The sequence below is a fragment of the Pseudophryne corroboree genome, chromosome 4 (assembly GCF_028390025.1).
Source record: "Pseudophryne corroboree isolate aPseCor3 chromosome 4, aPseCor3.hap2, whole genome shotgun sequence".
Taxonomy (NCBI): domain Eukaryota; kingdom Metazoa; phylum Chordata; class Amphibia; order Anura; family Myobatrachidae; genus Pseudophryne; species Pseudophryne corroboree.
Window position 1 is genome coordinate 338,256,166 of NC_086447.1, and position 27,708 is coordinate 338,283,873.

At 48.5% G+C, this 27,708-nt stretch overlaps 1 protein-coding gene across 1 annotated transcript in view; it reads right to left on the reverse strand.

The window, feature by feature from the left end:
- Positions 1 to 27,708, reverse strand: part of LOC134909505 (probable cation-transporting ATPase 13A4) — a 332,428-nt gene that overhangs the window by 33,309 nt on the left and 271,411 nt on the right. The window contains exon 28 of the mRNA XM_063916442.1: positions 10,290 to 10,378. Within this exon, the coding sequence (XP_063772512.1) occupies positions 10,290 to 10,378 (89 nt within the window). The remainder of the gene's footprint in view (positions 1 to 10,289; positions 10,379 to 27,708) is intronic.

Here is a 27,708-nt window from a genome sequence, read left to right on the forward strand (position 1 = left end):
TCATAAAACGGTACACAGTAGTCTCCATTATTCAAATTACGCCGCACAGTAGCACCACTACACCAGGTAGAGACCCTTTTACACCTTACAGCGGACAGATTCCTCTTTCTACACATTACAGCAGACAGCGTGCACTTTTTACACATAACGGCAGACAGCGTGCCCTTTTTACACATAACGGCAGACAGCGTGCACTTTTTACACATAATGGCAGACAGCGTGCCCTTTTTACACATAACGGCAGACAGCGTGCCCTTTTTACACATAACGGCAGACCGCGTGCCCTTGTTACACATAGCGGCAGACAGAGCCGGCCTTAGGCATAGGCAAACTAGGCAGTTGCCTAGGGCATTTGGTATGCTTAGGGGCACCAGCAGCTTCTGCTGATTAAAATGATATGTGGCATGCCTATATTCTGTGTGTGACTGCGGCTGTATCTACATACAAAATGCTACGTTGCAGTGTAGTCCTGGAAACCACTGTAATATAGCATTTCATATGCAGATACAGCCGCAGTCACCCACATAATATAGGCATGCTGCATATCATTTTAATCAGCAGAAGCTGCATGTGCATCCTAGCCACATAGTAATGCAAATAAGATGCATTTTTATAAACAAAAGGCGCCCGACATTAGCAGAGCTACCAGATGACTCATGCCATTATCTCCTGCAGAACTAGCGGCGGTGCTAGGGGGCACCAGCCAAAATCTTGCCTAGGGCATCATATTGGTTAGGGCCGGCTCTGGCGGCAGACAGCGTCCCCTTTTTACACATTACGGCAGACAGCGTGCCCTTGTTACACATTACGGCAGACAGCGTCCCCATTTTTACACATTACGGCAGGCAGATTCCCCATTTTTACACATTGCGGCAGGCAGATTACCCCTTTTTACACATAGCGGCAGGTAGATTACCCCTTTTTACACATAGCGGCAGGCAGCAGTCCCCCATTTTTACACATTGCGGCAGGCTGATTCACCCTTTTTACACATTACGTCAGGCAGTCCCCCCTTTTTACACATTGCGGCAGGCTGATTCCCCCTTCTTACACATTACGTCAGGCAGTCCCCCCTTTTTACACATTGCGGCAGGCTGATTCCCCTTTTTACTCATAGCGGCAGGCAGTCCCCCATTTTTACACATAACGGCAGGCAGGCCCAAGAAAAAAGAAAGAGAAAGAAAGAAAGAAAGAAAGAAAGAAAGAAAGAAAGAAAGAAAGAAAGAAAGAAAGAAAGAAAGAAAGAAAGAAAGAAAGAAGAATTATACTTACCCTCTCCGCCGGCTCAGGCTCCTCAGTGCAGCCGCGTCAGACGATTCCCGGGCAGTAGAGGAGGTGGAGGACGGAGGTGAAGAAGGGAGCTGCAGCAGAGCTTTGTTACTGGTGGAGGCGCTGCTGCTGCTGCCCCTCTGCTTCCCTATAGGCTGTTCTCGGAAGACAGCCTATAGTGAAGCAGAGGGGCAGCAGCAGCAGCGCCTCCACCAGTAACAAAGCGCTGCTGCGGCTCCCTCCTTCACCTCCCTCCTCCTCCTTCCCCCGTCCGTGCCGCTGCTCCTCTCCTCTCCGGGCGGCTGTGCGCTGCGGGCAGCGGTTGCCTGCAGCGCACAGCGGCATGTAATGAGTCAGTTTGACTCATTACATGCTTGGGCCCCTGGACAGAGGCGGGCCCCAGTGCAACGCACTGCTTGCACTGCCGGTAGTTCCGCCTCTGGTTAGGGGGCTAAATGTGGGGCTGTCAGGATTATAATAGATGGGATGCCGCTGTCGGTATACTGGCAGCTGGCATCCCATCTAGCGGGAACTTATACTGATCCCATATAGATAGATATATATAATGGAAACCAGTCGATAGATAGATAGATAGATAGATAGATAGATAGATAGATAGATAGATAGATAGATAGATAGATAGATAGATAGATGTAGAATCCAGATAGAAAGATAATGTAGATAGAAATGTAGAAGCCCTAGAGAGCAAAAATAGGATTTTAATACCTACCGGTAGATCCTTTTGTCCTAGTCCGTAGAGGATGCTGGGGTCCACTTCAGTACCATGGGGTATAGACGGTTCCGCATGAGCCATGGGCACTTTAAGACTTTTCAATGGTGTGAACTGGCTCCTCCCTCTATGCCCCTCTTCCAGACCTCAGTATAGGAACTGTGCCCAGGGAGAAGGACATTTCGAGGAAAGGATTTACTTTTAATTTAACGGTGAGATTCATACCAGCTCACACCTCAACCATGCCGCACAACATGGCATTCAACATAACGCACGCCAACAGGCATGAACCATTTGCAGCAACATGCTGAAAATAATTGTAACACAACACTTGTGTAACTACAACAAAGTAACTACTGCAGGTAAAGTACGCACTGGATCGGGTGCCCAGCATTCTCTACGGACTAGGAGAAAAGGTTTTACCGGTAGGTATTAAAATCCTATTTTCTCATACGTCCTAGAGGATGCTGGAGTCCACTTCAGTACCATGGGGTTATACCAAAGCTCCAGTGCGGGCGGGAGAGTGCGGATGACCCTGCAGCACCGATTGACCAAACTTGAGGTCCTCATCGGCCAAGGTGTCAAACTTGTAGAACTTTGCAAACGTGTTTGACCCTGACCAAGTAGCTGCTTGGCAAAGTTGTAATGCCGAGACCCCCTGGGCAGCCGCCCAGGATGAGCCCACCGTTCTAGTAGAATGGGCATTTACCGACTTCGGTATCGGCAATCCTGCCGTGGAATGAGCGTGCTGAATCGTCCCTCTGATCCAGCGCGCAATAGTCTGCTTAGAAGCAGGACACCCAATCTTGTAGGGAGCATACAGGACAAACAGAGCCTCTGTTTTCCTTATCCGAGCTGTTCTTGCGACATAAATTTTCAAAGCTCTGACCACATCAAGAGACTTTGACTCAGTGAAAGTGTCAGTAGCCACTGGCACCACAATAGGTTGGTTCATATGGAAAGACGAAACCACCTTTGGAAGAAATTGTTGGTGAGTTCTCAACTCTGCCCTATCTTCATGAAAGATCAGGTAAGGGCTCTTGTGAGACAAGGCCCCCAACTCAGACACCCGCCTTGCGGATGCCAAGGCCAAAAGCATCACCACTTTCCAAGGGAGAAACTTCAATTCTATCTCCTGTAGAGGTTCAAACCAATCCGATTGAAGGAACTGCAACACCACATTAAGGTTCCATGGTGCCACTGGAGGCACAAATGGAGGCTGGATGTGCAGCACCCCTTTCACAAACGTCTGAACTTCTGGAAGGGCGGCCAATTGTTTTTGAAAGAAAACTGACAAGGCCGAAATCTGGACCTTGATTGAAACCAATCTTAGGCCCGCATCCACACCAGCCTGCAGAAAATGGAGAAAACGTCCCAACTGAAACTCCTCCGTAGGAGCCTTCTTCGATTCACACCAAGACACATATTTTCTCCAAATACAGGGGTAATGTTTAGACGTTACTCCTTTCCTGGCCTGAATAAGAGTGGGGATGATTTCTTTGGTAATAACCTTTCGGGCTAGGATCCGGCGCTCAACAGCCATGCCGTCAAATGTAGCCGCGGTAAGTCTTGATACACACACGGCCCCTGCTGCAGCAGGCCCTCACGAGGAGGAAAAGGCCGAGGATCTTCTATAAGCAACTCCTGAAGATCTGAATACCAAGCCCTCCTTGGCCAGTCTGGGGCAATGAAGATTGCTTGAACCCTTGTTCTTCTTATGATTTTTAGAACTTTTGGTATCAGTGAAGACATATACCGACCGAAACACCCACTGGGTCACCAGTGCATCCACTGCTATTGCTTGAGGGTCTCTCAACCTGGAACAATATCTCTGAAGCTTCTTGTTGAGACGAGATGCCATCATGTCTACTTGAGGAACTCCCCAAAGACTTGTCACCTCTGTGAAGACTTCTTGGTGAAGGCCCCATTCTCCTGGATGGAGATCGTGTCTGCTTAGGAAGTCTGCTTCCCAGTTGTCCACTCCCAGAATGAAAATTGCTGACAGACCTCTTGCATGCCTTTCTGCCCAGAGGAGGATCTTTGTCACCTCTGCCATTGCCGCTCTGCTTTTCGTTCCGCCTTGACGGTTTATGTACGCGACTGCTGTTACATTGTCCGACTGGATCTGCATGGGTTGATCTTGAAGAAGATGTACCGCTTGTAGAAGGCCGTTGTAAATGGCTCTCAATTCCAGAACGTTTATGTGAAGGCAGGTTTCCTGACTTGACCATTTTCCTTGGAAGCTTTCCCCCTGTGTGACTGCTCCCCAGCCTCGGAGACTTGCATCCGTGGTTATTAGGACCCAGTCCTGAATCCCGAACCTAGTAGGTGAGAACTGTGTAGCCACCACAAGAGCGAAATCCTGGCTTTGGAGGACAGGATTATCTTCCGGTGCATGTGTAGATGGGATCCGGTCCACTTGTCCAACGGTACCCACTGGAATACTCTGGTATGGAATCGGCCAAACTGTATGGCCTCGTAGGCCGCCACCATTTTCCCCAACAACCGAATGCATTGATGTATTGACACTCTTGTTGGTTTCAAAATCTGTTTGACCATTCTTTGGATTTCCAGAGCCTTTTCTTCGGAAAATTCATGATCCAACTGTGTTGTTGGAGTACAGACAGGGAGAGTGCAATGTTCTGCATCAACCCTGGATCTCGCTTTTATCAGGAGATCGTCCCAGGTAAGGCATTATATTGACTCCTTGTTGTCGAAGGAGGACCATTATCTCTGCCATAAACTTGGCAGGAGATCGTCCCATGTAAGGCATTATATTGACTCCTTGTTGTCGAAGGAGGACCATTATCTCTGCCATCACCTTGGTGAAAACCCTTGGTGCCGTGAAGAGTCCGAACGGCAACGGCTGGAACTGGTAATGGCAATCCTGTACTGCGAATCTCAGATAAGCTTGGTGAGGAGGATAAATGGGAACATGCAAGTAAGCATCTTTTATGTCTACTGACACCATGAATTCCCCTTCCTCCAGACTGGAAATCACTGCCCTCAGAGATTCCATCTTGAACTTGAACCTTTTGAGGTAGAGATTCAGATTTTTTAGGTTTAAAATTGGTCTGACCGAGCCGTCCGGCTTCGGAACTACGAAAAGGCTTGGATAAAAACCTTCTCCTTGCCTTGACAAGGGTACCAGGACAATGACTTGATCCTGACATAATTTTTGAATTGCAGCTGTTACGACTTCTTGTCTGGAAAAGAAGCTGGCAAGGTCAATTTGAAAAATCGGCATGGGGGGACGTCTTGAAACTCCAGTTTGTATCCATGGGACACTAATTGTCAGACTCATGGGTCCAGGCCAGATTGAAGCCAGATCTGACTGAAAAGTTTCAGACGTGCTCCCACCCGAGCGGACTCCCGCAAGGGAGCCCCAGCGTCATGCTGCAGATTTGGCAGAAGCAGGGGTTAATTTCTGCTCCTACAATCCTGGAGACGCTGCGGATTTCTTTCCTCTTCCCCTTCCTCTACCTACAAAGAACGGGGGAACCTTTGGCCTTTTTGTATTTGTTGGGCCGAAAGGACTGCATGTGAGAGTGCTGTGTCTTTTTCGCCGGTGCAGGAGAATAAGGCAAGAATGTCGACTTACCTGCGGTAGCCACAGAGACTAACGCATCCAGCCCATCTCCAAACAAGGCCTCATCTTTATACGGGAGAGCCTCCATATTTCTTTTGGAATCTGCATCAGCATTCCACTGGCGAATTCACAACGCCCTCCGAGCTGATACTGCCATGGTAGCGGGTTTTGAACCCAAGAGTACAATATCTTTCATGGCTTCTAGCATGTATCTTTGATATGACCTAACGTTAGGAGTATCTCGTTTCTATCTATCGAGTCAATTTCCGATGACAAGTTATATGACCATTTTTCGATAGCCCTACTCACCCACGTGCAAGCAATGGTGGGCCTGAGCAATGTACCATTGGCCACATAAATAGATTTTAACTTGCGGTCTGCCAACTCCTTCAGTGAAGCCATCCCAGGTGCAGGGAGAATCACCTTTTTAGTTAACCTTGACAGGGCACTGTCTAAAACGGGGGGTGACTCCCATCTTTTCCTGTCCTCTGCCGGGAAAGGATAAGCAACCTGAATCCTTTTGGAAATCTGAAATTTCTGTCGAAGTCGGAAAATATTACAGTACACACATCACGAACAAACTCCACACAGATGGCCTCCGTGCGCGTACTTGTTCTGCCGTGCATGCACATATCCGCAAGTTGCGTATGACCGCTCATGCGGTCCTACGTATTAGCGCGTAGTATGAGTAATTACGGTAGCATTTGTACTCGCATGGAAAAGCCACAAAGACATATCACATATTTAATCCACATTGGGGGTCATTCCGAGTTGTTCGCTCGTTGCCGATTTTTGCAACGGAGCGATTAATGCGAAAATGCGCATGCACATGGTACGCAGTGCGCATGCGCTAAGTATTTTAGCTCAAAACTTAGTAGATTTACTCACGGCAGAACGAAGAATTTTCACCGTTGAAGTGATCGGAGTGTGATTGACAGGAAGTGGGTGTTTCTGGGCGGAAACTGGCCGTTTTCTGGGAGTGTGCAGAAAAACGCAGGCGTGCCAGGATAAAACGCGGGAGTGTCTGGAGAAACGGGGGAGTGGCTGTCCGAACGCAGGGCGTGTTTGTGACGTCAAACCAGGAACGAAATGGGCTGAGCTGATCGCAGTGTAGGAGTAAGTCTTGAGCTACTAAACTGCTAAGAGTTTTCTGCTAATCTTTTGTTCGCAATTCTGCTAAGCGAAGATACACTCCCAGAGGGCGGCGGCCTAGCGTGTGCAATGCTGCTAAAATCAGCTAGCGAGCGAACAACTCGGAATCACCCCCATAGTGCACAATGAATACATAGCCCACATGCACCACACCAGCAATTCATACTTGTTTAAATGGTACAACAACAAAGGGATTCACCTTTACAGGATATGAGGGGACAGCATTAGGTTATGAGGTGGTGTTTGGTATCCAGCTGTAGGGTATTTTAAGGGCAACATTCCGGTAGCAGTTTGCAGAAGATAGCACGCTCCTGCGCATAATTATGCGCAGGAACAGAATATTACTATTATACTGTATTTACTGTACTCTGATATTCAGCGGGAACCCAGTGGAGACCAACTGCAAGCACACCTGGAACAGACATCGCCCACCTATTCAAACCAACCTATGACCCCTCCTGTACTGTAAATGACCAGCCCTTTGACCTATGGATGAAGAGGTTACAGTTTCCATTGTATTGTGTTTTTACCAACTGTATAAAAGCCAAAGCTGCCTAGCCAGTCACTCTCTCTCTGAAGGTCATCTTGTTTGATTGATCTGAGCACTGGACCGTGTGGCGCTGGCGAAACCAAACGTATGTACCATTGTATTGTAGCCTCTTTTCTCTTATTGTAATTGTATATCTGTTGTAACCCCCTTTCAGCAATTATATGTTGGTGGGTCGGATCCCAACATCTTAAATACAATTGGTGTCATGTCTCCTCCCTGCTAAGGTTATAAGTGTACTTCAGACATACGTGTAGCTGCATTGTGCTCACGGCGTGTCAGTGTGTGTGTACGCTAAGTTAGTAAAAAGTATGTATGTTAAAGATTACTTCCAGCAGCCACAGCTGCTCGAATTTCAGTGTAAAATGTATTGCTTTTTCTGTCCTGTATCCAGCAGCCACAGCTGCTCAAATTTCAGTGTAAAAGGTATTGCTTTTTCTGTCCTGTATCCAGCAGCCACAGCTGCTCGGATTTCAGTGTAAAAGGTATTGCTTTTTCTGTCCTGTATGTTAATCAGCATTCACATTTCTTTTCAGGGTTTACCCAAACTCCCTCAAATAGATTATTAAGCTCATGAGAAGGAGGGAAAGTTACGTTCATTTTTCTTTTTTTATAAAAATAAGCCTTCTCCTGAGGTACAGGAGGTGCTTCCGTAACTTCCAAAACTTCCTTTATAGCAACAATCATATATTGAATGCTTTTTGCCAATTTAGGATCTATCCCCCTGGAATCACTATCGTCGACACAGGAATCAGAGTCTGTGTTGGTATCAGTATGTACTATTTGTGCAAATGGTCTCTTATGTGACCCAGAGGGGTCGCCTGCGGATGAAAAGGTAGAACTATGAAAAATCACATCTTCCACTGATTTTCTCCAGCTCTCTCCATGAGACTCAGACTTATCTAATCTCTTACTGATATGATTCACACTATCACGTAATTCTTTCACCCATTCAGGCTCGTAGTGTGCCGGCAGCGCCACCACATTACAACTCTGTGTCCCTAAAATGGCTCCCTCAGGGGAAGAGCTCCCTGCCTCAGACAAGTCACACACGTGCACAAACACACCACAGACATTCCGGGGCTTATAGGGGACAGACCCACAGGAAATTCTGTCTGAAGGACACAGATAGGATTTGCCAGTTCACAACCCAGCGCCAGTAATAAATTGTCTGTGAAACACAAAATGCCCACTGGTAATCACACAATATATAGCACCAAATTTCACTGTGCCCCCCCTGTTTTGCACCCTGATACTTGGTTCAGCAGTGGAGGAGGACCAGCGTTCTTCTCTGCAGCCTGGAAGGAGAGAAAATGGCACTGAGCAGTGTGCTGGCTGACTGAGGAAGCCCCGCCCCCGTAATGGCGCGTTTCTCCTCAGCATTTATGAGGTCATTTTTTATACTGGCGGGGGTAGGACTGTGCCTCAGCATCTTATGTCCCTTTATTTGACAGTTTTACTAGGTTTCATGCTGCCCATGGCGCCTCCGTGACCTGCACCCTGCAGTGCCTGTGTATGAATGGGTAGCATAGCGCACAGCATTCCCGACCGCTGCGCGGTACCTTTTAGCCATCATGATGTCTGAAGATTTCTTCTTACACTCACATGTCTTCTGACTCCTGGCTCTGTAAGAGGGGTGATGGCGGACTGTGGGAGTGAGCACATAACCACAGCTAACGTTCAGTTCCCTTCAGGAGCTAATGGTGTCCTGTCAGCCAGAAGCAGAGCCATGAGACTATTCAGGAAGTTGGTTCCTACTTCTGCCCCCTAAGTTTCACGAAGCAGGGAGACTGTTGCCAGCAGTTCTTTGTGAAAATAAAAAACCTAACATAAGTCTTTTCAGAGAAGCTCAGTAGAGCTCCCCTGGAGTGCATCCAGTCTGCCTGGGCACATTTTCTAAACTGAGGTCTGGAGGAGGGGCATAGAGGGAGGAGCCAGTACACACCCTTGAAAAGTCTTAAAGTGCCCATGGCTCCTGCGGAACTGTCTATACCCCATGGTACTGAAGTGGACCCCAGCATCCTCTAGGACGTATGAGAAAGAGACACTGTAGATAGATAGAAACCCCCTAGAGAGAGATAGAGACTGTAGACAGATAGAGACAGAGGGAAACAGAGTGAGAAACTGTAGATAGATCACACACAAAGCCAAACCTACTCTTCCTCTGTAGGATCCCAGCTCCTGAGTGTGATCTCTGGAATCCCCTGTGTCAGGTCTCTCCCCGACACTTCGTACTTCTGCCTCTGAGCGGCATGCCTCATTTCAGCTCAGCGTTCAGTTTGTGCTCAGGGACGATTTCTTGCAGCGTGGACAGCACAAATGGAGATGAGGGCCTCTAGAGGCACCCATCAGTACTGCACTCGGCAGTGGCACTGAATGATAGCTGCTCTCTGTCAGTGTCCGGCCGGCTCATAACAGTCGTCCTCAGGTCAGCGATGCAGACAGAGTGTCTGATGGCCAGCACTGATCGGGGGGAGGGGGGGGTTCTGGGTACTCAGAAACCCCCCTGCATGCGCTACTGCCATTGCAGATTTCTTTCATCCTGAATTAGGCCCTATGCACAATGTTGAATAGTATTGGGATTGTCTAGAATGTAATGAATTGTCTGTTCTTTTATAAGTTTGATTGGTTTTTTTTTCTCATATGAATCATGTTTATTTTCTTTAATCAGAAGTGACATTTTCCATGTGATTTTGCAAACCACCCTATAATATTTGGGACAGTTTGCATACTTCTCATATATGAACATTTGGCGGTGAAATAGGGCTGATTTAAGTGCAGTTTTAGCTTTAGTAACAAATCGTACTTAGAAACAGCAAAAAATATCCTATGTACAGTACAATACATCTCTCCTAGGATCGATTTTCTTTTCTTTTTTTATGTATTTATTCCACTATTGCAAAATAAACTTGCCTGTGAAGTGATAATGAAGGTGTTCATTGAAATTAACATTTTATTGACAATGTTGTAATTAGGTGAGTGTGTACAATAAAATACTATACCTCCATAGTAGCATACACAGACTCAATATCAGCAAAGAGGAGAAATACAAAGACTGCCACTTGTGCAGTGATCAAAAAGGAATACAGATCTGCAAAACAAAGATGTATCATTATTTATGGAAACACATGAGTAGAGTGAATATTTTAATCCATTTATAATCTGTAAACTAGGAAATGCCTAATCCATGCACAAACCTATATATAATGGATTTAGCAGTTATTCGTAAAGGGCCTCATTCTAAATCGGAAGCTTCTGTGGTTGCTTTTATGTTTGCCCGCAGCACCTGCTTTCTGCCTTACTCTGCATAGATGAGCAGATAAATGCATTATATCTGTCCATGTTCATGCTGAATGTTGTGTTGCACACTGGTTTTCCATCAGCAGCTCTGATCATTAGTATTGGGACCTACATCCACTACATTTTGGGTGAAAGAGATCCGTCACTAACAGGTCATCCCATTTCAATTCACGCACCACAAATGAGCATACAGTAGTAGTCGGCCTACATGCTCACGACACTACAACTAGTGATGAGCGGGTTCGGTTCCTCGGAATCCGAACCCCCCCGAACTTCACCCTTTTTACACGGGTCCGAGGCAGACTCGGATCCTCCCGCCTTGCTCGGTTAACCCGAGCGCGCCCAAACGTCATCATCCCGCTGTCGGATTCTCGCGAGATTCGGATTCTATATAAGGATCCGCGCGTCGCCGCCATTTTTCACTCGTGCATTGGAAATCATAGTGAGAGGACGTGGCTGGTGTCCTCTCACTTTGTTTCAGGGGGCTGCAGTGCAAATATCTTTATTCTGGGGACCAGCAGTATTATAGGAGGAGTACAGTGCAGAGTTTTGCTGACCAGTGACCACCAGTATTATATGTTGTCTGCCTGAAAAACGCTCCATATCTGTGCTCAGTGTGCTGCATATATCTGTGCTCACACTGCTTTATTGTGGGGACTGGGGACCAGCAGTATTATATAGGAGGAGTACAGTGCAGAGTTTTGCTGACCAGTGACCACCAGTATACGTTGTCTGCCTGAAAAACGCTCCATATCTGTGCTCAATGTGCTGCATATATCTGTGCTCACACTGCTTTATTGTGGGGACTGGGGACCAGCAGTATTATATAGGAGGAATACAGTGCAGAGTTTTGCTGACCAGTGACCACCAGTATTATATGTTGTCTGCCTGAAAAACGCTCCATATCTGTGCTCAGTGTGCTGCATATATCTGTGCTCACACTGCTTTATTGTGGGGACTGGGGACCAGCAGTATTATATAGGAGGAGTACAGTGCAGAGTTTTGCTGACCAGTGACCACCAGTATACGTTTTCTGCCTGAAAAATGCTCCATATCTGTGCTCTGTGTGCTGCATATATCTGTGCTCACACTGCTTTATTGTGGGGACTGGGGACCAGCAGTATCATATAGGAGGAGTACAGTGCAGAGTTTTGCTGACCAGTGACCACCAGTATACGTTGTCTGCCTGAAAAACGCTCCATATCTGTGCTCAGTGTGCTGCATATATCTGTGCTCACACTGCTTTATTGTGGGGACTGGGGACCAGCAGTATTATAGGAGGAGTACAGAGCAGAGTTTTGCTGACCAGTGACCACCAGTATTATACGTTCTCTGCCTGAAAAACGCTCCATATCTGTGCTGCATTGTAGTATATAGTAGGAGTACAGTGCATAATTTTGCTGACCACCAGTATATAATATATAGGAGTACGGTACAGAAGGCCACTGCTCTACCTACCTCTGTGTCGTCAAGTATACTATCCATCCATACCTGTGGTGCATTTCAGTTTTGCACAGTTTGCTGACCACCAGTATATAATATATAGCAGTACGGTACAGTAGGCCACTGCTCTACCTACCTCTGTGTCGTCAAGTATACTATCCATCCATACCTGTGGTGCATTTCAGTTTTGCACAGTTTGCTGACCACCAGTATATAATATATAGCAGTACGGTACAGTAGGCCACTGCTCTACCTACCTCTGTGTCGTCAAGTATACTATCCATCCATACCTGTGGTGCATTTCAGTTTTGCACAGTTTGCTGACCACCAGTATATAATATATAGCAGTACGGTACAGTAGGCCACTGCTCTACCTACCTCTGTGTCGTCAAGTATACTATTCATCCATACCTGTGGTGCATTTCAGTTTTGCACAGTTTGCTGACCACCAGTATACAATATATAGCAGTACGGTACAGTAGGCCACTGCTCTACCTACCTCTGTGTCGTCAAGTATACTATCCATCCATACCTGTGGTGCATTTCAGTTTTGCACAGTTTGCTGACCACCAGTATATAATATATAGCAGTATGGTACAGTAGGCCACTGCTCTACCTACTGTACCTCTGTGTCGTCAAGTATACTATCCATCCATACCTGTGGTGCATTTCAGTTTTGCACAGTTTGCTGACCACCAGTATATAATATATAGCAGTACGGTACAGTAGGCCACTGCTCTACCTACCTCTGTGTCGTCAAGTATACTATCCATCCATACCTGTGGTGCATTTCAGTTTTGCACAGTTTGCTGACCACCAGTATATAATATATAGCAGTACGGTATAGTAGGCCACTGCTCTACCTACCTCTGTGTCGTCAAGTATACTATCCATCCATACCTGTGGTGCATTTCAGTTGTGCGCAGTATATATAGTAGTAGGCCATTGCTATTGATACTGGCATATAATTCCACACATTAAAAAATGGAGAACAAAAATGTGGAGGGTAAAATAGGGAAAGATCAAGATCCACTTCCACCTCGTGCTGAAGCTGCTGCCACTAGTCATCGCCAAGACGATGAAATGCCATCAACGTCGTCTGCCAAGGCCGATGCCCAATGTTATAGTAGAGAGCATGTAAAATCCAAAACACAAAACTTCAGTAAAATGACCCAAAAATCAAAATTAAAAGCGTCGGAGGAGAAGCGTAAACTTGCCAATATGCCATTTACGACACGGAGTGGCAAGGAACGGCTGAGGCCCTGGCCTATGTTCATGGCTAGTGGTTCAGCTTCACATGAGGATGGAAGCACTTATCCTCTCGCTAGAAAAATGAAAAGACTTAAGCTGGCAAAAGCACAGCAAAGAACTGTGCGTTCTTCTAAATCACGCAGTCCAATTGTGTCGGCTGCGATGCCTGACCTTCCCAACACTGGACGGGAAGAGGTGGCGCCTTCCACCATTTGCACGCCCCCTGGAAGTGCTGGAAGGAGCACCCGCAGTCCAGTTCCTGATAGTCAAATTGAAGATGTCACTGTTGAAGTACACCAGGATGAGGATATGGGTGTTGCTGGTGCTGAGGAGGAAATTGACAAGGAGGATTCTGATGGTGAGGTGGTTTGTTTTAGTCAGGCACCCGGGGAGACACCTGTTGTCCGTGGGACGAATATGAACATTGACATGCCTGGTCAAATTACAAAAAAAAATCACCTCTTCGGTGTGGAATTATTTTAACACAAATGCGGACAACAGGTGTCAAGCCGTGTGTTGCCTTTGTCAAGCTGTAATAAGTAGGGGTAAGGACGTTAACCACCTAGGAACATCCTCCCTTATACGTCACCTGGACCCCATTCATCAGAAGTCAGTGACAAGTTCAAAAACTTTGGATGACAGCGGAAGCAGTCCACTGACCACTAAATCCCTTCCTCTTGTAACCAAGCTCCTGCAAACCACACCACCAACTCCCTCAGTGTCAATTTCCTCCTTACACAGGAAAGCCAATAGTCCTGCAGGCCATGTCACTGTCAAGTCTGACGAGTCCTCTCCTGCCTGGGATTCCTCCGATGCATCCTTGAGTGTAACGCCTACTGCTGCTGGCGCTGCTGTTGTTGCTGCTGGGAGTCGATCGTCATCCCAGAGGGGAAGTCGAAAGACCACTTGTACTACTTCCAGTAAGCAACTGACTGTCCAACAGTCCTTTGCGAGGAAGATTAAATATCACAGCAGTCATCCTGCTGCAAAGCGGATAACTCAGGCCTTGGCAGCCTGGGCGGTGAGAAACGTGTTTCCGTTATCCACCGTTAATTCACAGGCAACTACAGACTTGATTGAGGTACTGTGTCCCCGGTACCAAATACCATCTAGGTTCCATTTCTCTAGGCAGGCGATACCGAAAATGTACACAGACCTCAGAAAAAGAGTCACCAGTGTCCTAAAAAATGCAGTTGTACCCAATGTCCACTTAACCACGGACATGTGGACAAGTGGAGCAGGGCAGACTCAGGACTATATGACTGTAACAGCCCACTGGGTAGATGTATTGCCTCCCGCAGCAAGAACAGCAGCAGCGGCACCAGTAGCAGCATCTCGCAAACGCCAACTCGTTCCTAGGCAGGCTACGCTTTGTATCACCGCTTTCCAGAAGAGGCACACAGCTGACAACCTCTTACGGAAACTGAGGAACATCATCGCAGAATGGCTTACCCCAAATTAACTCTCCTGGGGATTTGTGACATCGGACAACGCCACAAATATTGTGCGTGCATTACATCTGGGCAAATTCCAGCACGTCCCATGTTTTGCACATACATTGAATTTGGTGGTGCAGAATTATTTAAAAAATGACAGGGGCGTGCAAGAGATGCTGTCGGTGGCCCGAAGAATTGCGGGCCACTTTCGGCATTCAGCCACCGCGTGCCGAAGACTGGAGCACCAGCAAACAGTCCTGAACCTGCCCTGCCATCATCTGAAGCAAGAGGTGGTAACGAGGTGGAATTCAACCCTCTATATGCTTCAGAGGATGGAGGAGCAGCAAAAGGCCATTCAAGCCTATACATCTGCCTACGATATAGGAAAAGGAGGGGGAATGCACTTGACTCAAGCGCAGTGGAGAATGATTTCAACGTTGTGCAAGGTTCTGCAACCCTTTGAACTTGCCACACGTGAAGTCAGTTCAGACACTGCCAGCCTGAGTCAGGTCATTCCCCTCATCAGGCTTTTTCAGAAGAAGCTGGAGACATTGAAGGAGGAGCTCAAACAGAGCGATTCCGCTAGGCATGTGGGACTTGTGGATGGAGCCCTTAATTCGCTTAACCAGGATTCACGGGTGGTCAATCTGTTGAAATCAGAGCACTACATTTTGGCCACCGTGCTCGATCCTAGGTTTAAAGCCTACGTTGTATTTCTCTTTCCGGCAGACACAAGTCTGCAGATGTTCAAAGACCTGCTGGTGAGACACTTGTCAAGTCAAGCGGAACGTGACCCATCAACAGCTCCTCCTTCACATTCTCCCGCAACTGGGGCTGCGAGGAAAAGGCTAAGAATTCCGAGCCCACCCGCTGGCGGTGATGCAGGGCAGGCTGGAGCGAGTGCTGACATCTGGTCCGGACTGAAGGACCTGCCAACGATTACAGACATGTCGTCTACTGTCACTGCATATGATTCTCTCACCATTGAAAGAATGGTGGAGGATTATATGAGTGACCGCATCCAAGTAGGCACATCAGACAGTCCGTACGTATACTGGCAGGAAAAAGAGGCAATTTGGAGGCCCTTGCAGAAACTGGCTTTATTTTACCTAAGTTGCCCACCCTCCAGTGTGTACTCCGAAAGAGTGTTTAGTGCAGCTGCTCACCTTGTCTGCAATCGGCGTACGAGGTTACATCCAGAAAATGTGGAGAAGATGATGTTCATCAAAATGAATTATAATCAATTCCTCTGTGGAGACATTCACCAGCAATTGCCTCCAGAAAGTACACAGGGACCTGAGATGGTGGATTCCAGTGGGGACGAATTAATAATCTGTGAGGAGGGGGATGTACACAGTGAAAGGGGTGAGGAATCGGATGATGAGGAGGAGGTGGACATCTTGCCTCTGTAGAGCCAGTTTGCGCAAGGAGAGATTGATTGCTTCTTTTTTGGTGGGGGCCCAAACCAACCAGTCATTTCAGTCACAGTTGTGTGGCAGACCCTGTCGCTGAAATGATGGGTTTGTTAAAGTGTGCATGTCCTGTTTATACAACATACGGGTGGGAGGGAGGGCCCAAGGACAATTCCATCTTGCACCTCTTTTTTCTTTCATTTTTCTTTGCATCATGTGCTGTTTGGGGACTATTTTTTTGAAGTGCCATCCTGCCTGACACTGCAGTGCCACTCCTAGATGGGCCAGGTGTTTGTGTCGGCCACTTGTGTCGCTTAGCTTAGCCATCCAGCGACCTTGGTGCACCTTTTTTTTTTTTTTTTTGCATCATGTGCTGTTTGGGGACTATTTTTTTTAAGTGCCATCCTGTCTGACACTGCAGTGCCACTCCTAGATGGGCCAGGTGTTTGTTTCGGCCACTTGGGTCGCTTAGCATAGTTACACAGCTACCTCATTGCGCCTCTTTTTTTCTTTGCATCATGTGCTGTTTGGGGACTATTTTTTTGAAGTGCCATCCTGTCTGACACTGCAGTGCCACTCCTAGATGGGCCAGGTGTTTGTGTCGGCCACTTGAATCGCTTAGCTTAGTCATCCAGCAACCTCGGTGCAAATTTTAGGACTAAAAATAATATTGTGAGGTGCGAGGTGTTCAGAATAGACTGAAAATGAGTGGAAATTATGGTTATTGAGGTTAATAATACTATGGGATCAAAATGATCCCCAAATTCTATGATTTAAGCTGTTTTTGAGGGTTTTTTTTAAAAAAAACACCCGAATCCGACAAAAAATTTTCAGGGAGGTTTTGCCAAAACGCGTCCGAATCCAAAACACGGCCGCGGAACCGAATCCAAAACCAAAACACAATATCCGAAAAATGTCCGGTGCACATCACTAACTACCACTAGACAGATCTGTTCTGTGCAATTACATGGCCACTGCCCATTTGCTGCACAGTAACACCCATTAAAAAGATATACTGTAGTTATCCATCAAGGGATGAATCACATCATCAGCTCTTTCAGTCTTCATCCATATGTGTATGCATGGTGCAGTGCATGTGCAGTCTGTAATCAATTTGTACGGCATATGCACAGTTTACAGATATCTACAGGATCTGTCTGTATTTGAACTTAGGTCCAACTCAGAATCAGCCCCATACTAAGAATAAGGAGATCTATGGTAGACTTACCATAGTTAAATCTCTTTCTGCGAGGTACACTGGGTTCCACAGGGAATACATCAAGGTGTAAAGTTGGATCTTGATCCAGAGGCACCAACAGGCTAAAGCTTTGACTGTTCCCAGGACGCATTGCATGACCTCCTCTATAACCCCGCCTCCGGACACTGGAGCTCAGTTTCGTTAACCAGTCCAATGCAGTAGCAGGTAAAAGAGAAGGCAGATGTTAGTCACATAGAAACACATTCTCACGACAGGAGAAGGGACCAGCGGTTAATGCCATACAAATCCAAAGAAGCTAAGTGCGTCAGGGTGGGTGCCCTGTGGAACCCAGTGTACCTCGCAAAAATAGATTTAACTATGGTAATTCTACCATAAATCTCCTTTTCTGCAGCGGGGTACACTGTGTTCCACAGGGTATATATCGGAGATGTCCTAAAGCAGTTCCTCATGAGAGGGGATGCACCGTAGTGGGTACAAGAACCCGGCATCCAAAGGAAGCATCCTGGGAGGCAGATGTATCAAAGGCATAAAATCTAAGGAACGTGTTCACTGAGGACCACGTATCAGTGGCGTGCGGTGAGGACAGTGGCTGGTGAGGCATAATGTCCGTCGAGTCCCGCCAATGTTTCGAACCACCGCAGGGCCAATGCCCAATACTGCTGCTGTTAATGGGTGCTGCCCCTGCCAACGGCCTACAAAATCACCACCATCATCTGCCCGGCCCTCAGCTGCTAATCTACATCTCAGTCTGATGCTGCCGCCATTGCCCACAGCCTGCCTTCTCATCAAACTTATGATGAGCAGGCGTCTAATATATTGTCAATTTTTATAAATGTATGGGAGAGGTGGAATATGGGAAGATAGGAGAGAGAGGAGAAATATGGAAACGGGAGGAATAGGGGGAGACTGGAGAAATAGGGAGGAGGAGCAGGGGGGCAGACCGGGAGTAGTAGTGGAAAGTGGGGGACAGGATTGGAGTAACAGTAGTGCAGAGTAGGGGGTCAGGCAGGGGGTAATAGACGGGGGGCAGGATGGGAGTAGTGGTGGGAAGAAGTGGGCAGTATGGGAGTGGCAGGGATTCGGCGACATTAAAATAAGCTGAAAATGGATCTCACCTCCTCTTAGACAGCTCCTGGGTCCCAGCCACCATTGCTCCCTCCATGCTGATAGCAGGCTCACACAGGACGGACAGCCTGAGTGGAAGCGATGGGTCCCGCTCCTCTGGAAGCTCACACCAGTCTCTTCCCTGCATGGTCCAGGGGAGCTTGGACGGGTTGGGTATGCATGACGCCGGAATCCCGGCTTGCAGATGGCCGACAGGGGAGGGGTGGGGGGAGCGGAACGAAGCCCCTTGCGTCTCGCTGTGCTAGCCACATTGCGGGCTCGGTATTCATGACTGTAAGGGGGCGGGTTTCCGGCATCGGTATTCTGACCGCCGATCACATAACTGCCTCCTGCTTGGACAGAGTGGTGGATGTGATCGGGTAGGATGTGGTGGCAGTACATGATAAGGCTCTTTATGTTTAATGCCTGGCTGGCTGTAACAGTGCCCTCCTCATTACTTGTGACAGACAAAGTTTGTGTGCTGCAGCCTACAGACATTCCCCTGAGCACGCTGGTGCTGTCTGTCCAAGCTCCCTTTGTGTCAGCGGCGGTGGTGGGTGACGTTGGGAAGAGGGCATAACCTCTTCTGCAGCCCCTGCTCTCACTGCATATGTCGCAGCAGTAAACTCCAGTGGCAAAGTGGGGGGCACTATCAGCCACCACTATTGTAAACACAGCGAGGTGGGGGGTGGTTAATAACCGCGGAAGTCTGCCCGGCAAAGGGGGTGGTTTTTTGAAGAGCAGCCCCAGATGAGTCAACATGACGGGGCGGCGCCGGGTGACGCTGGGAAGAGGGCAGCCCCAGATGAGACAACGGGACCAGCCAATCCCACTTTTCCAAATAGCAAAATTGTACATTATTGTGTCCAACAAACACAGGTTTCACTTAGTGTCAAGGAAAATATGTACCGTATATACTCGAGTATAAGTCGACCCGAATATAAGCCGAGGCACCTAATTTTACCCCAAAAACCTGGGAAAACTTATTGACTCGAGTATAAGCCTAGGGTGGGAAATGCAGCTCTAGCCGTACACAGCCCTCAGTGCCAGATATGCCCTCATACTGCCAGATATGCCCCCACAGTGAAAGATATGCCCCACAGTGCCAGATGTGCCAGATATGCCCCACAGTGCCAGATGTGCCAGATATGCCCCACAGTGCCAGATGTGCCTGATATGCCCCACAGTGCCAGATATGCCCCACAGTGCCAGATGTGCCAGATATGCCCCACAGTGCCAGATATGCCCCACAGTGCCAGATATGCCCCACAGTGCTAGATGTGCCAGATATGCCCCACAGTGCCAGATGTGCCAGATATGCCCCACAGTGCCAGATGTGCCAGATATGCCCCATAGTGCCAGATGTGCCTGATATGCCCCACAGTGCCAGATATGCCCCACAGTGCCAGATATGCCCCACTGTGCCAGATGTGCCTGATATGCCCCACAGTGCCAGATATGCCCCACAGTGCCAGATGTGCCAGATATGCCCCACAGTGCCAGATGTGCCCCACAGTGCCAGATGTGCCCCACAGTGCCAGATGTGCCTGATATGCCCCACAGTGCCAGATATGCCCCTCAGTGCCAGATGTGCCTGATATGCCCCACAGTGCCAGATATGCCCCACAGTGCCAGATGTGAAAGATATGCCCCACAGTGCCAGATGTGCCCCACAGTGCCATATATGCCCCACAGTGCCAGATACTTACCCTCCGTCGCTCCCGCGCTGTCTTCTGAAGGAGGGACACGGAGAGCGCAGTGTGCGGCTCTCCTGTGTCCCTCCTGCGTCTCCGGCGGCAGCGGCGTGTGTTAAAGGAAGTGCCGGTTCGTGCACTTCCTTTAACACACACACCGCCGGAGATGCAGGAGGGACACAGGAGATCCGCGCGCTGCGCTCTCCGTGTCCCTCCTAACGCTGACTCGATTATAAGCCGAGGTGGCTTTTTCAGCACAAAAAAACGTGCTGAAAAAGTCGGCTTATAATCGAGTATATACGGTAAGTGTTCCGGTCTGCACTTGGCTGGACTTGTTGTCTCATCAGAGTACCCCCCACTCTGCCACTGGAGTTTACTTCTCGGCATATGCAGTGAGAGCAGGGGCTGCAGCAGAGGTCATGCCCTCTTCCCAGCGTCACCCACCGCCGCTGCTGCCTAACACAAAAGGAGCCCCAAACAGCGCCAGCCGATCTGCCCCTGCCGCCGCCGCCGCTAACTCAATCATAAGGAGCCCCAAACATCGCCAGTCGATCTGCCCCTGCCGCCGCCGGCGCCGCTGCCGCTAACTCACTCATAAGGAGCCCCAAACAGCGCCAGTCGATCTGCCCCTGCCGCCGGTGCTGAGCACAGCTTTGCAGCTCGGCTGGACTGGTCCTGCCCACTGCCCAATCACATCTAATTCAGTGACAGGGGCGTGCTTTCAGCTCATATGAAAGCACACCCCTGTCACAGAATTAGATGTGATTGGGCAAAGAGGCACTTCTAGAGGTGCCGCTTACATACCTTTTTTTAATGGGCTTTTACTGCCCAATGCTTGGCCCGCCCCCCCCGCTTCCTGCCCTCTCACAAATGACAGCAGGAGGCACCGAGAGCGGTGCCTCTGACACATTTAAAACGTTTTTTTTTAACACCATAAAATTGATTAACATAATATAAAGACTAGACTACATACTTATAACACAGTAGCTGTGTCATAAGTATCTTATTTGAATTATTTTGATCAATAGACAGGGTAGGCACTGCCTCCCATGACTGCACGTCCCTGCCACGTATCCGCATTGCACAATTGTTCATCGGACGCGCCTCGGCGGACCGCCCAAAAAGATCCAAAAACTGAGTAGAATGGGCTTTGATAGCAGCAGGAGCTGGAAGACCAGCCTGTGCATAAGCTACTGCAATCACCATTCTAATCCATCTGGCCAAGGTTTGCTTATTCGCAGGCCAGCCACGTTTGTGAAAACCAAAAAGTACAAAAAGGGTACCTGAGAGAGGCAGTTCTCTCCACGTAAATACGGAGAGCCCGTACCTCATCCAAAGATCACTCTTTGGAGGACAATCCAGAAGAGATAAAAGCCGGAACAATGATCTCTTGGTTAAGGTGAAAAGATGACAGCACCTTAGGCAATTAACCAGGGCGAGTTTGAAGAACTGCCTGGTCACAGTGAAATGTCAGAAAGGGCAGACGACAGGACAAAGCTCCTAAGTCCGACACGCTCCTAGCAGAGGCAATAGCCAGCAGAAACACAACCTTAACTGTAAGATATGTAAGGTACACAGACTCAAGAGGTTCAAATGGAGACTCTTGTAGAGCATTCAAGACAACAGACAGATCCCATGGAGCCACAGGAGGGACATACGGAGGCTGAATCTGTAAAACGCCTTGAGTGAAAGTATGAACATCAGGAATAGACGCAATCTTCCTCTGAAACCACACCAACAAGGTAGAAATATGAACCTTGAGGGAAGTCAGACGAAGGCCTAAGTCTAGGCCCTTTTGCAGAAAAGCTAAAAGTCTGGAAGTTCTGAAATTGTATGCATCGTAATTCTTAGCAGCACATCAGGTGAAGTAAGAATTTCAAACCATGTAATAAATCCGTGCATAAGCTGGTGTGCAGGCCTTCAACATAGTTTAGTTAATCGCCTCGGAGAATCCTTTCGCCCTCAGGAGTGAAGCTTCAATAGCCACGCCGTTAAGCCAGTCTGGCCAGGTCTGGGTAGACACAAGGGCCCTGAATGAGGAGGTCTGGGAATTGAGGAAGTAGAAGAGGACACTTGATCGATAGACCCTGCAGGTCTGAGAACCAATGCCACCTGGGCCACACTGGAGCGACTAGAAGTAGTATTCCTCCTTCTTGCTTGAACTTCCTTAGTACCCTGGGAAGGAGTGACACTGGAGGGAACACGGATGGCAGCCGAAAGTTCCATGGATTTGCTAGTGTGTCCACAAACGCTGCTTGAGGATCCCTTGTCCTTGATCCGAAGACCGGAACCTTGTGATTGTGTCGAGACGCCATCAGGTCTACATCTGGTAGGCCCCACTTGTCCACTAGGAGTTGAAAGACTCCCGGATGAAGACTCCACTCTCCGGCATGTACGTCCTCATGACTGAGGAAATCCGCTTCCCAGGTGAGGTCTCCGGGAATGAACACCACCGATATTGATGGCATTCCACCCAACGAAGGATTTTTGATACTTCCGTCATTGCCATGTGGGTTCGAGTGCCGCCTTCATGATTTATGTATGCCACCGTGAACACTGCCCGCAATTCTAGAATGTTTATCGGGAGGAGAGATTCCTCCTTGGTCCACTGACCCTGGAGAGAGTGTTGCTCTAACACCGCGCCCCAACCCCGCAGACTGGCGTTCGTTGTCAATAAGACCCAATCAGAGACCCAGAAGGGCGGCCCCTGCTCAACTGTTGATCCTGTAGCCACCCAGCTCAGTGACAAATGAACCTCCGGAGTCAAGGAGATCATTTGAGACCTGATCCGATGGGGCAGGCCATCCCACTTGGCAAGCATTAACCTCTGCAGAGGGTATAAATGAAATTGAGCGTACTCTACCATGTCAAAAGCCAACACCATGAGGCCTAGTACTTGCATCGCCGAATGTATCGACACCGTTGAGTGAGAAAGGCAGTATATGATCCTGTCCTGAAGGTTTGGGACTTTCTCTGAGGACAGAAACAGTCTTTGTCTGTGTGTGTCCAGCAGTGCCCCCAGGTGCACCATGCCCTGAGCAGGGACCAGCGAGGACTTCTTCCAGTTGATGAGCCACCCGTGGGCTTGTAGTAATTGGGCCATCAGGTCCAGATGACTGAGGAGAACATCTTGGGAGTTCGTCAGGATCAGCAAGTCGTCCAGATACCGGTAGGATCCTGATTCCCTGATGACGGAGAAGGCCCGTCATCTTGGCCATGACCTTGGTGAAGATCCGAGGGGCCTTGGCCAGTCCAAATGGCAGAGCCTGGAATTGATAATGTATGTTGCTAATAGCAAACCACAGATATTGCTGATGCGATATGGCAATAGGTATATGCAGGTATGTATCCCGTATGTCCAGGGATACCATATAGTCTTCGTGTTCCATGGCCAGTACAATAGCGGGCAGCATTTCCATATGGAATTTGGATACTCTCACAAATTTGTTCAATGATTTGAGGTTGAGTATAGACCGGGACTAGAAACAGGGTCAAATAGTTTCTCCTGCCTCTTTGGGACAGAGGTACTGGCACTACTACTCCTGTGTCCAGGAGGAATCACACAACCAGGTGTAGAGCTTGCGCTTTCAATGGATCCGTAGGAATAACCCTCATGCAGAACTTGCGAGGGGGACGTCTCTTGAAAGAGACAGTGTACCCATGAGAGACAAATTCCCACACCCAGGCGTATGAAGTGGGCCTTAACCAGACCTGGCTAAATTGTAGAAGTCGGCCTCCCACCCTGGGATCCCCCAGGGGGAGGCCCGGCCCATCATGCAGCAGGCTTGTCTTGTTTGAAAGCAGACTGATGGGCAGCCCAGGATTGTTTAGGTTTGGGCTTAGTGGTTTTGGAAGCATGAGCCTGTCTCTGGTACACCTGACCCTTTGCTTTCCCTGGAGGTCGAAAGGAACGAAAAGTGGTACTCTTAGCCTTTGGCGCAGAAGGATTAGTATTTGGGAGAAACACAGTCTTAGCAGTTGCCAAGTCAGTCACAATCTTGTTCAGATCCTCCCCAAATAGGATGTCTCCCTTAAAAGGGAGCACCTCAAAGGTCTTTTTGGAGTCCAGGTCCATATATGCCAGTATAGACATAGTAGATGCCTTTGCCGCCATTACACCCGCCTCGGAGCTCTTTTCAGGGCTGCCTAGCACAGCCCCCCCCCCCCCCCCCCCTCTGTTAAGTGACCTACTCTGCAGGCACCAACTTACAAACTGATCTCCAGTGTCCGTAGGCGGGTTATAGAGGAGTTCATACAATGCATCCTGGGAACAGTCAAAGCTTTAGCCTGTTGGTGCCTCTGGATCAAGATCCAACTCTACACCCTGATGTATTCCCTTTGGAACACAGTGTACCCTGCTGCAGAAAATTTCATTTCTTCAGTCTTAAGGTGTGTACACACTGTGTGATTTCTCCTTTCAATTTTGACTATATAGTCAAAATCGCAAGGAAAGTTAGTGGAAATCATAAGGTGTTAGGCAGCTTGCAATACCAATTCTTTCCCAATGCGCAGTCCCATGGGGTCGGTATCCCAAGGCTAGATAGACTGTGCAGGCAAGTCAATCTTGACTAACTAGTGTACTATCTAGTACAAAGTATAGACAAAATTGGCACTCAGTCAAAATCTTACATAGACAAAATCGAAAGTGCAGATAGTCAAAATTGGTGGTTTTGGGCTCTGGGCGAGTTCAAGGGAAATTGCATAGTCAAAATCGGGCATAGGAAGGATCTCACCATGTGTATTCACCTTTACATTTCTCTCCTACTGGTATTCAACATAGTAGCACACATTATTTCACGCAATGTCCTTAAACAAATGCATTGTGTTTTGCAAAGCTCCATATAGATATTCCCTGCACAGGGCTGTAACTAGGGGTGTGTGAGCACTGCCACCACCAAGGTAAAGGGGCTTGGGGATGGTACTGTTGCTGCCCCAGAGGCACCTGTATTTGGCTGGCATGGAGCCGGGAATGGCACCTTGCAGCCTGGACAGCTGTTGCACAGTTGTCTAGCATGCATTTGGACAATCCTGATGCTCAGGTGTTTCTGATCCTGGTGACCACAACCCATCATTGTGGTAACATGATGTCTGGACTGGCCCAAGGTGCATTATCACCTTGCTATGGTCATTTTCCTTCAATACATTTTTCTGCACCAGATGGTAGACTTTGACAACACTGTAGTGCACATAACAGATGAGTGAAAAAATAAGAATTTACTCACCGGTAATTCTATTTCTCGTAGTCCATAGTGGATGCTGGGGACTCCGTAAGGACCATGGGGAATAGACGGGCTCCGCAGGAGACTGGCCACTCTAAAAGAAAGATTAGGTACTATCTGGTGTGCACTGGCTCCTCCCTCTATGCCCCTCCTCCAGACCTCAGTTAGGGAAACTGTGCCCGGAAGAGCTGACACTACAAGGAAAGGATTTGGAATCCAGGGTAAGACTCATACCAGCCACACCAATCACACCGTATAACTTGTGATAACCATACCCAGTTAACAGTATGAACAACAACTGAGCCTCAATCAACAGATGGCTCATAACAATAACCCTTTAGTAAGCAATAACTATATACACGTATTGCAGAAGAAGTCCGCACTTGGGACGGGCGCCCAGCATCCACTACGGACTACGAGAAATAGAATTACCGGTGAGTAAATTCTTATTTTCTCTGACGTCCTAGTGGATGCTGGGGACTCCGTAAGGACCATGGGGATTATACCAAAGCTCCCAAACGGGCAGGAGAGTGCGGACGACTCTGCAGCACCAAATGAGCAAACTCAAGGTCCTCCTCAGCCAGGGTATCAAACTTGTAGAACTTAGCAAATGTGTTTGAACCCGACCAAGTAGCAGCTTGGCAAAGCTGTAAAGCCGAGACCCCTCGGGCAGCCGCCCAAGAAGAGCCCACCTTCCTTGTGGAATGGGCTTTTACTGATTTTGGATGCGGCAATCCAGCCGCAGAGTGAGCCAGCTGAATCGTGCTACAGATCCAGCGAGCAATAGTCTGGTTCGAAGCAGAAGCGCCAACCTTGTTGGCTGCATACAGAATAAACAGCGAGTCAGACTTTCTGACTCCCGCCGTTCTGGAAACATAAATTTTCAAAACCCGGACTACGTCCAGCAACTTGGAATCCTCCAAGTCCCTAGTAGCCGCAGGCACCACAATAGGTTGGTTCAAATGAAACGATGATACCACCTTAGGGAGAAATTGGGGACGAGTCCTCAATTCTGCCCTGTCCATATGGAAGATCAGATAGGGGCTTTTACATGACAAAGCCGCCAATTCTGACACACGCCTAGCCGAAGCTAAGGCCAATAGCATGACCACTTTCCACGTGAGATATTTTAGCTCCACGGTCTTAAGTGGCTCAAACCAGTGGGATTTCAGGAAATCCAACACAACGTTAAGATCCCAAGGTGCCACTGGTGGCACAAAAGGAGGCTGAATATGCAGCACTCCCTTTACAAACGTCTGAACCTCAGGCAGTGAAGCCAGTTCTTTTTGAAAGAAAATGGATAGGGCCGAGATCTGAACCTTTATGGACCCTAATTTGAGGCCCATAGTCACACCTGACTGTAGGAAATGCAGAAAACGACCCAACTGGAAGTCCTCTGTAGGGGCCTTCCTGGCCTCACACCAAGCAACATATTTCCGCCATATGCGGTGATAATGCTTTGCTGTCACATCCTTCCTAGCTCTTATCAGCATAGGAATTACTTCATCCGGTATACCCTTTTCCGCTAGGATCCGGCGTTCAACCGCCATGCCGTCAAACGCAGCCGCGGTAAGTCTTGGAACAGACAGGGCCCCTGCTGCAACAGGTCCTGTCTGAGAGGCAGAGGCCATGGGTCCTCTGTGACCATCTCTTGAAGTTCTGGGTACCAAGTCCTTCTTGGCCAATCCGGAACAATGAGTATCGTTCTCACTCCTCTTTTTCTTACTATTCTCAGTACCTTGTGTATGAGAGGAAGAGGAGGAAACACATAAACCGACTGGAACACCCACGGAGTTACCAGTGCGTCCACAGCTATCGCCTGAGGGTCCCTTGACCTGGCGCAATATTTTTTTAGCTTTTTGTTTAGGCGGGACGCCATCATGTCCACCTGTGGCCGTTCCCACCGATTTGCAATCTGCTCGAAGACTTCTTGATGAAGTCCCCACTCTCCCGGGTGGAGGTCGTGCCTGCTGAGGAAGTCTGCTTCCCAGTTGTCCACTCCCGGAATGAACACTGCTGACAGTGCTTGTACGTGATTCTCCGCCCAACGAAGAATCCTTGTGGCTTCCGCCATCACCACCCTGCTTCTTGTGCCGCCCTGTCGGTTTACATGGGCGACTGCCGTGATGTTGTCTGACTGAATCAGCACTGGTTGGTCTCGAAGCAGGGGCTCCGCTTGACTCAGCGTGTTGTATATGGTCCTTAATTCCAGTATGTTTATGTGCAGACGAGTCTCCTGACTTGACCACAGCCCCTGGAAGTTTCTTCCCTGAGCGACTGCCCCCCATCCGCGGAGGCTTGCATCCGTGGTCACCAGGACCCAGTCCTGTATGCCGAACCTGC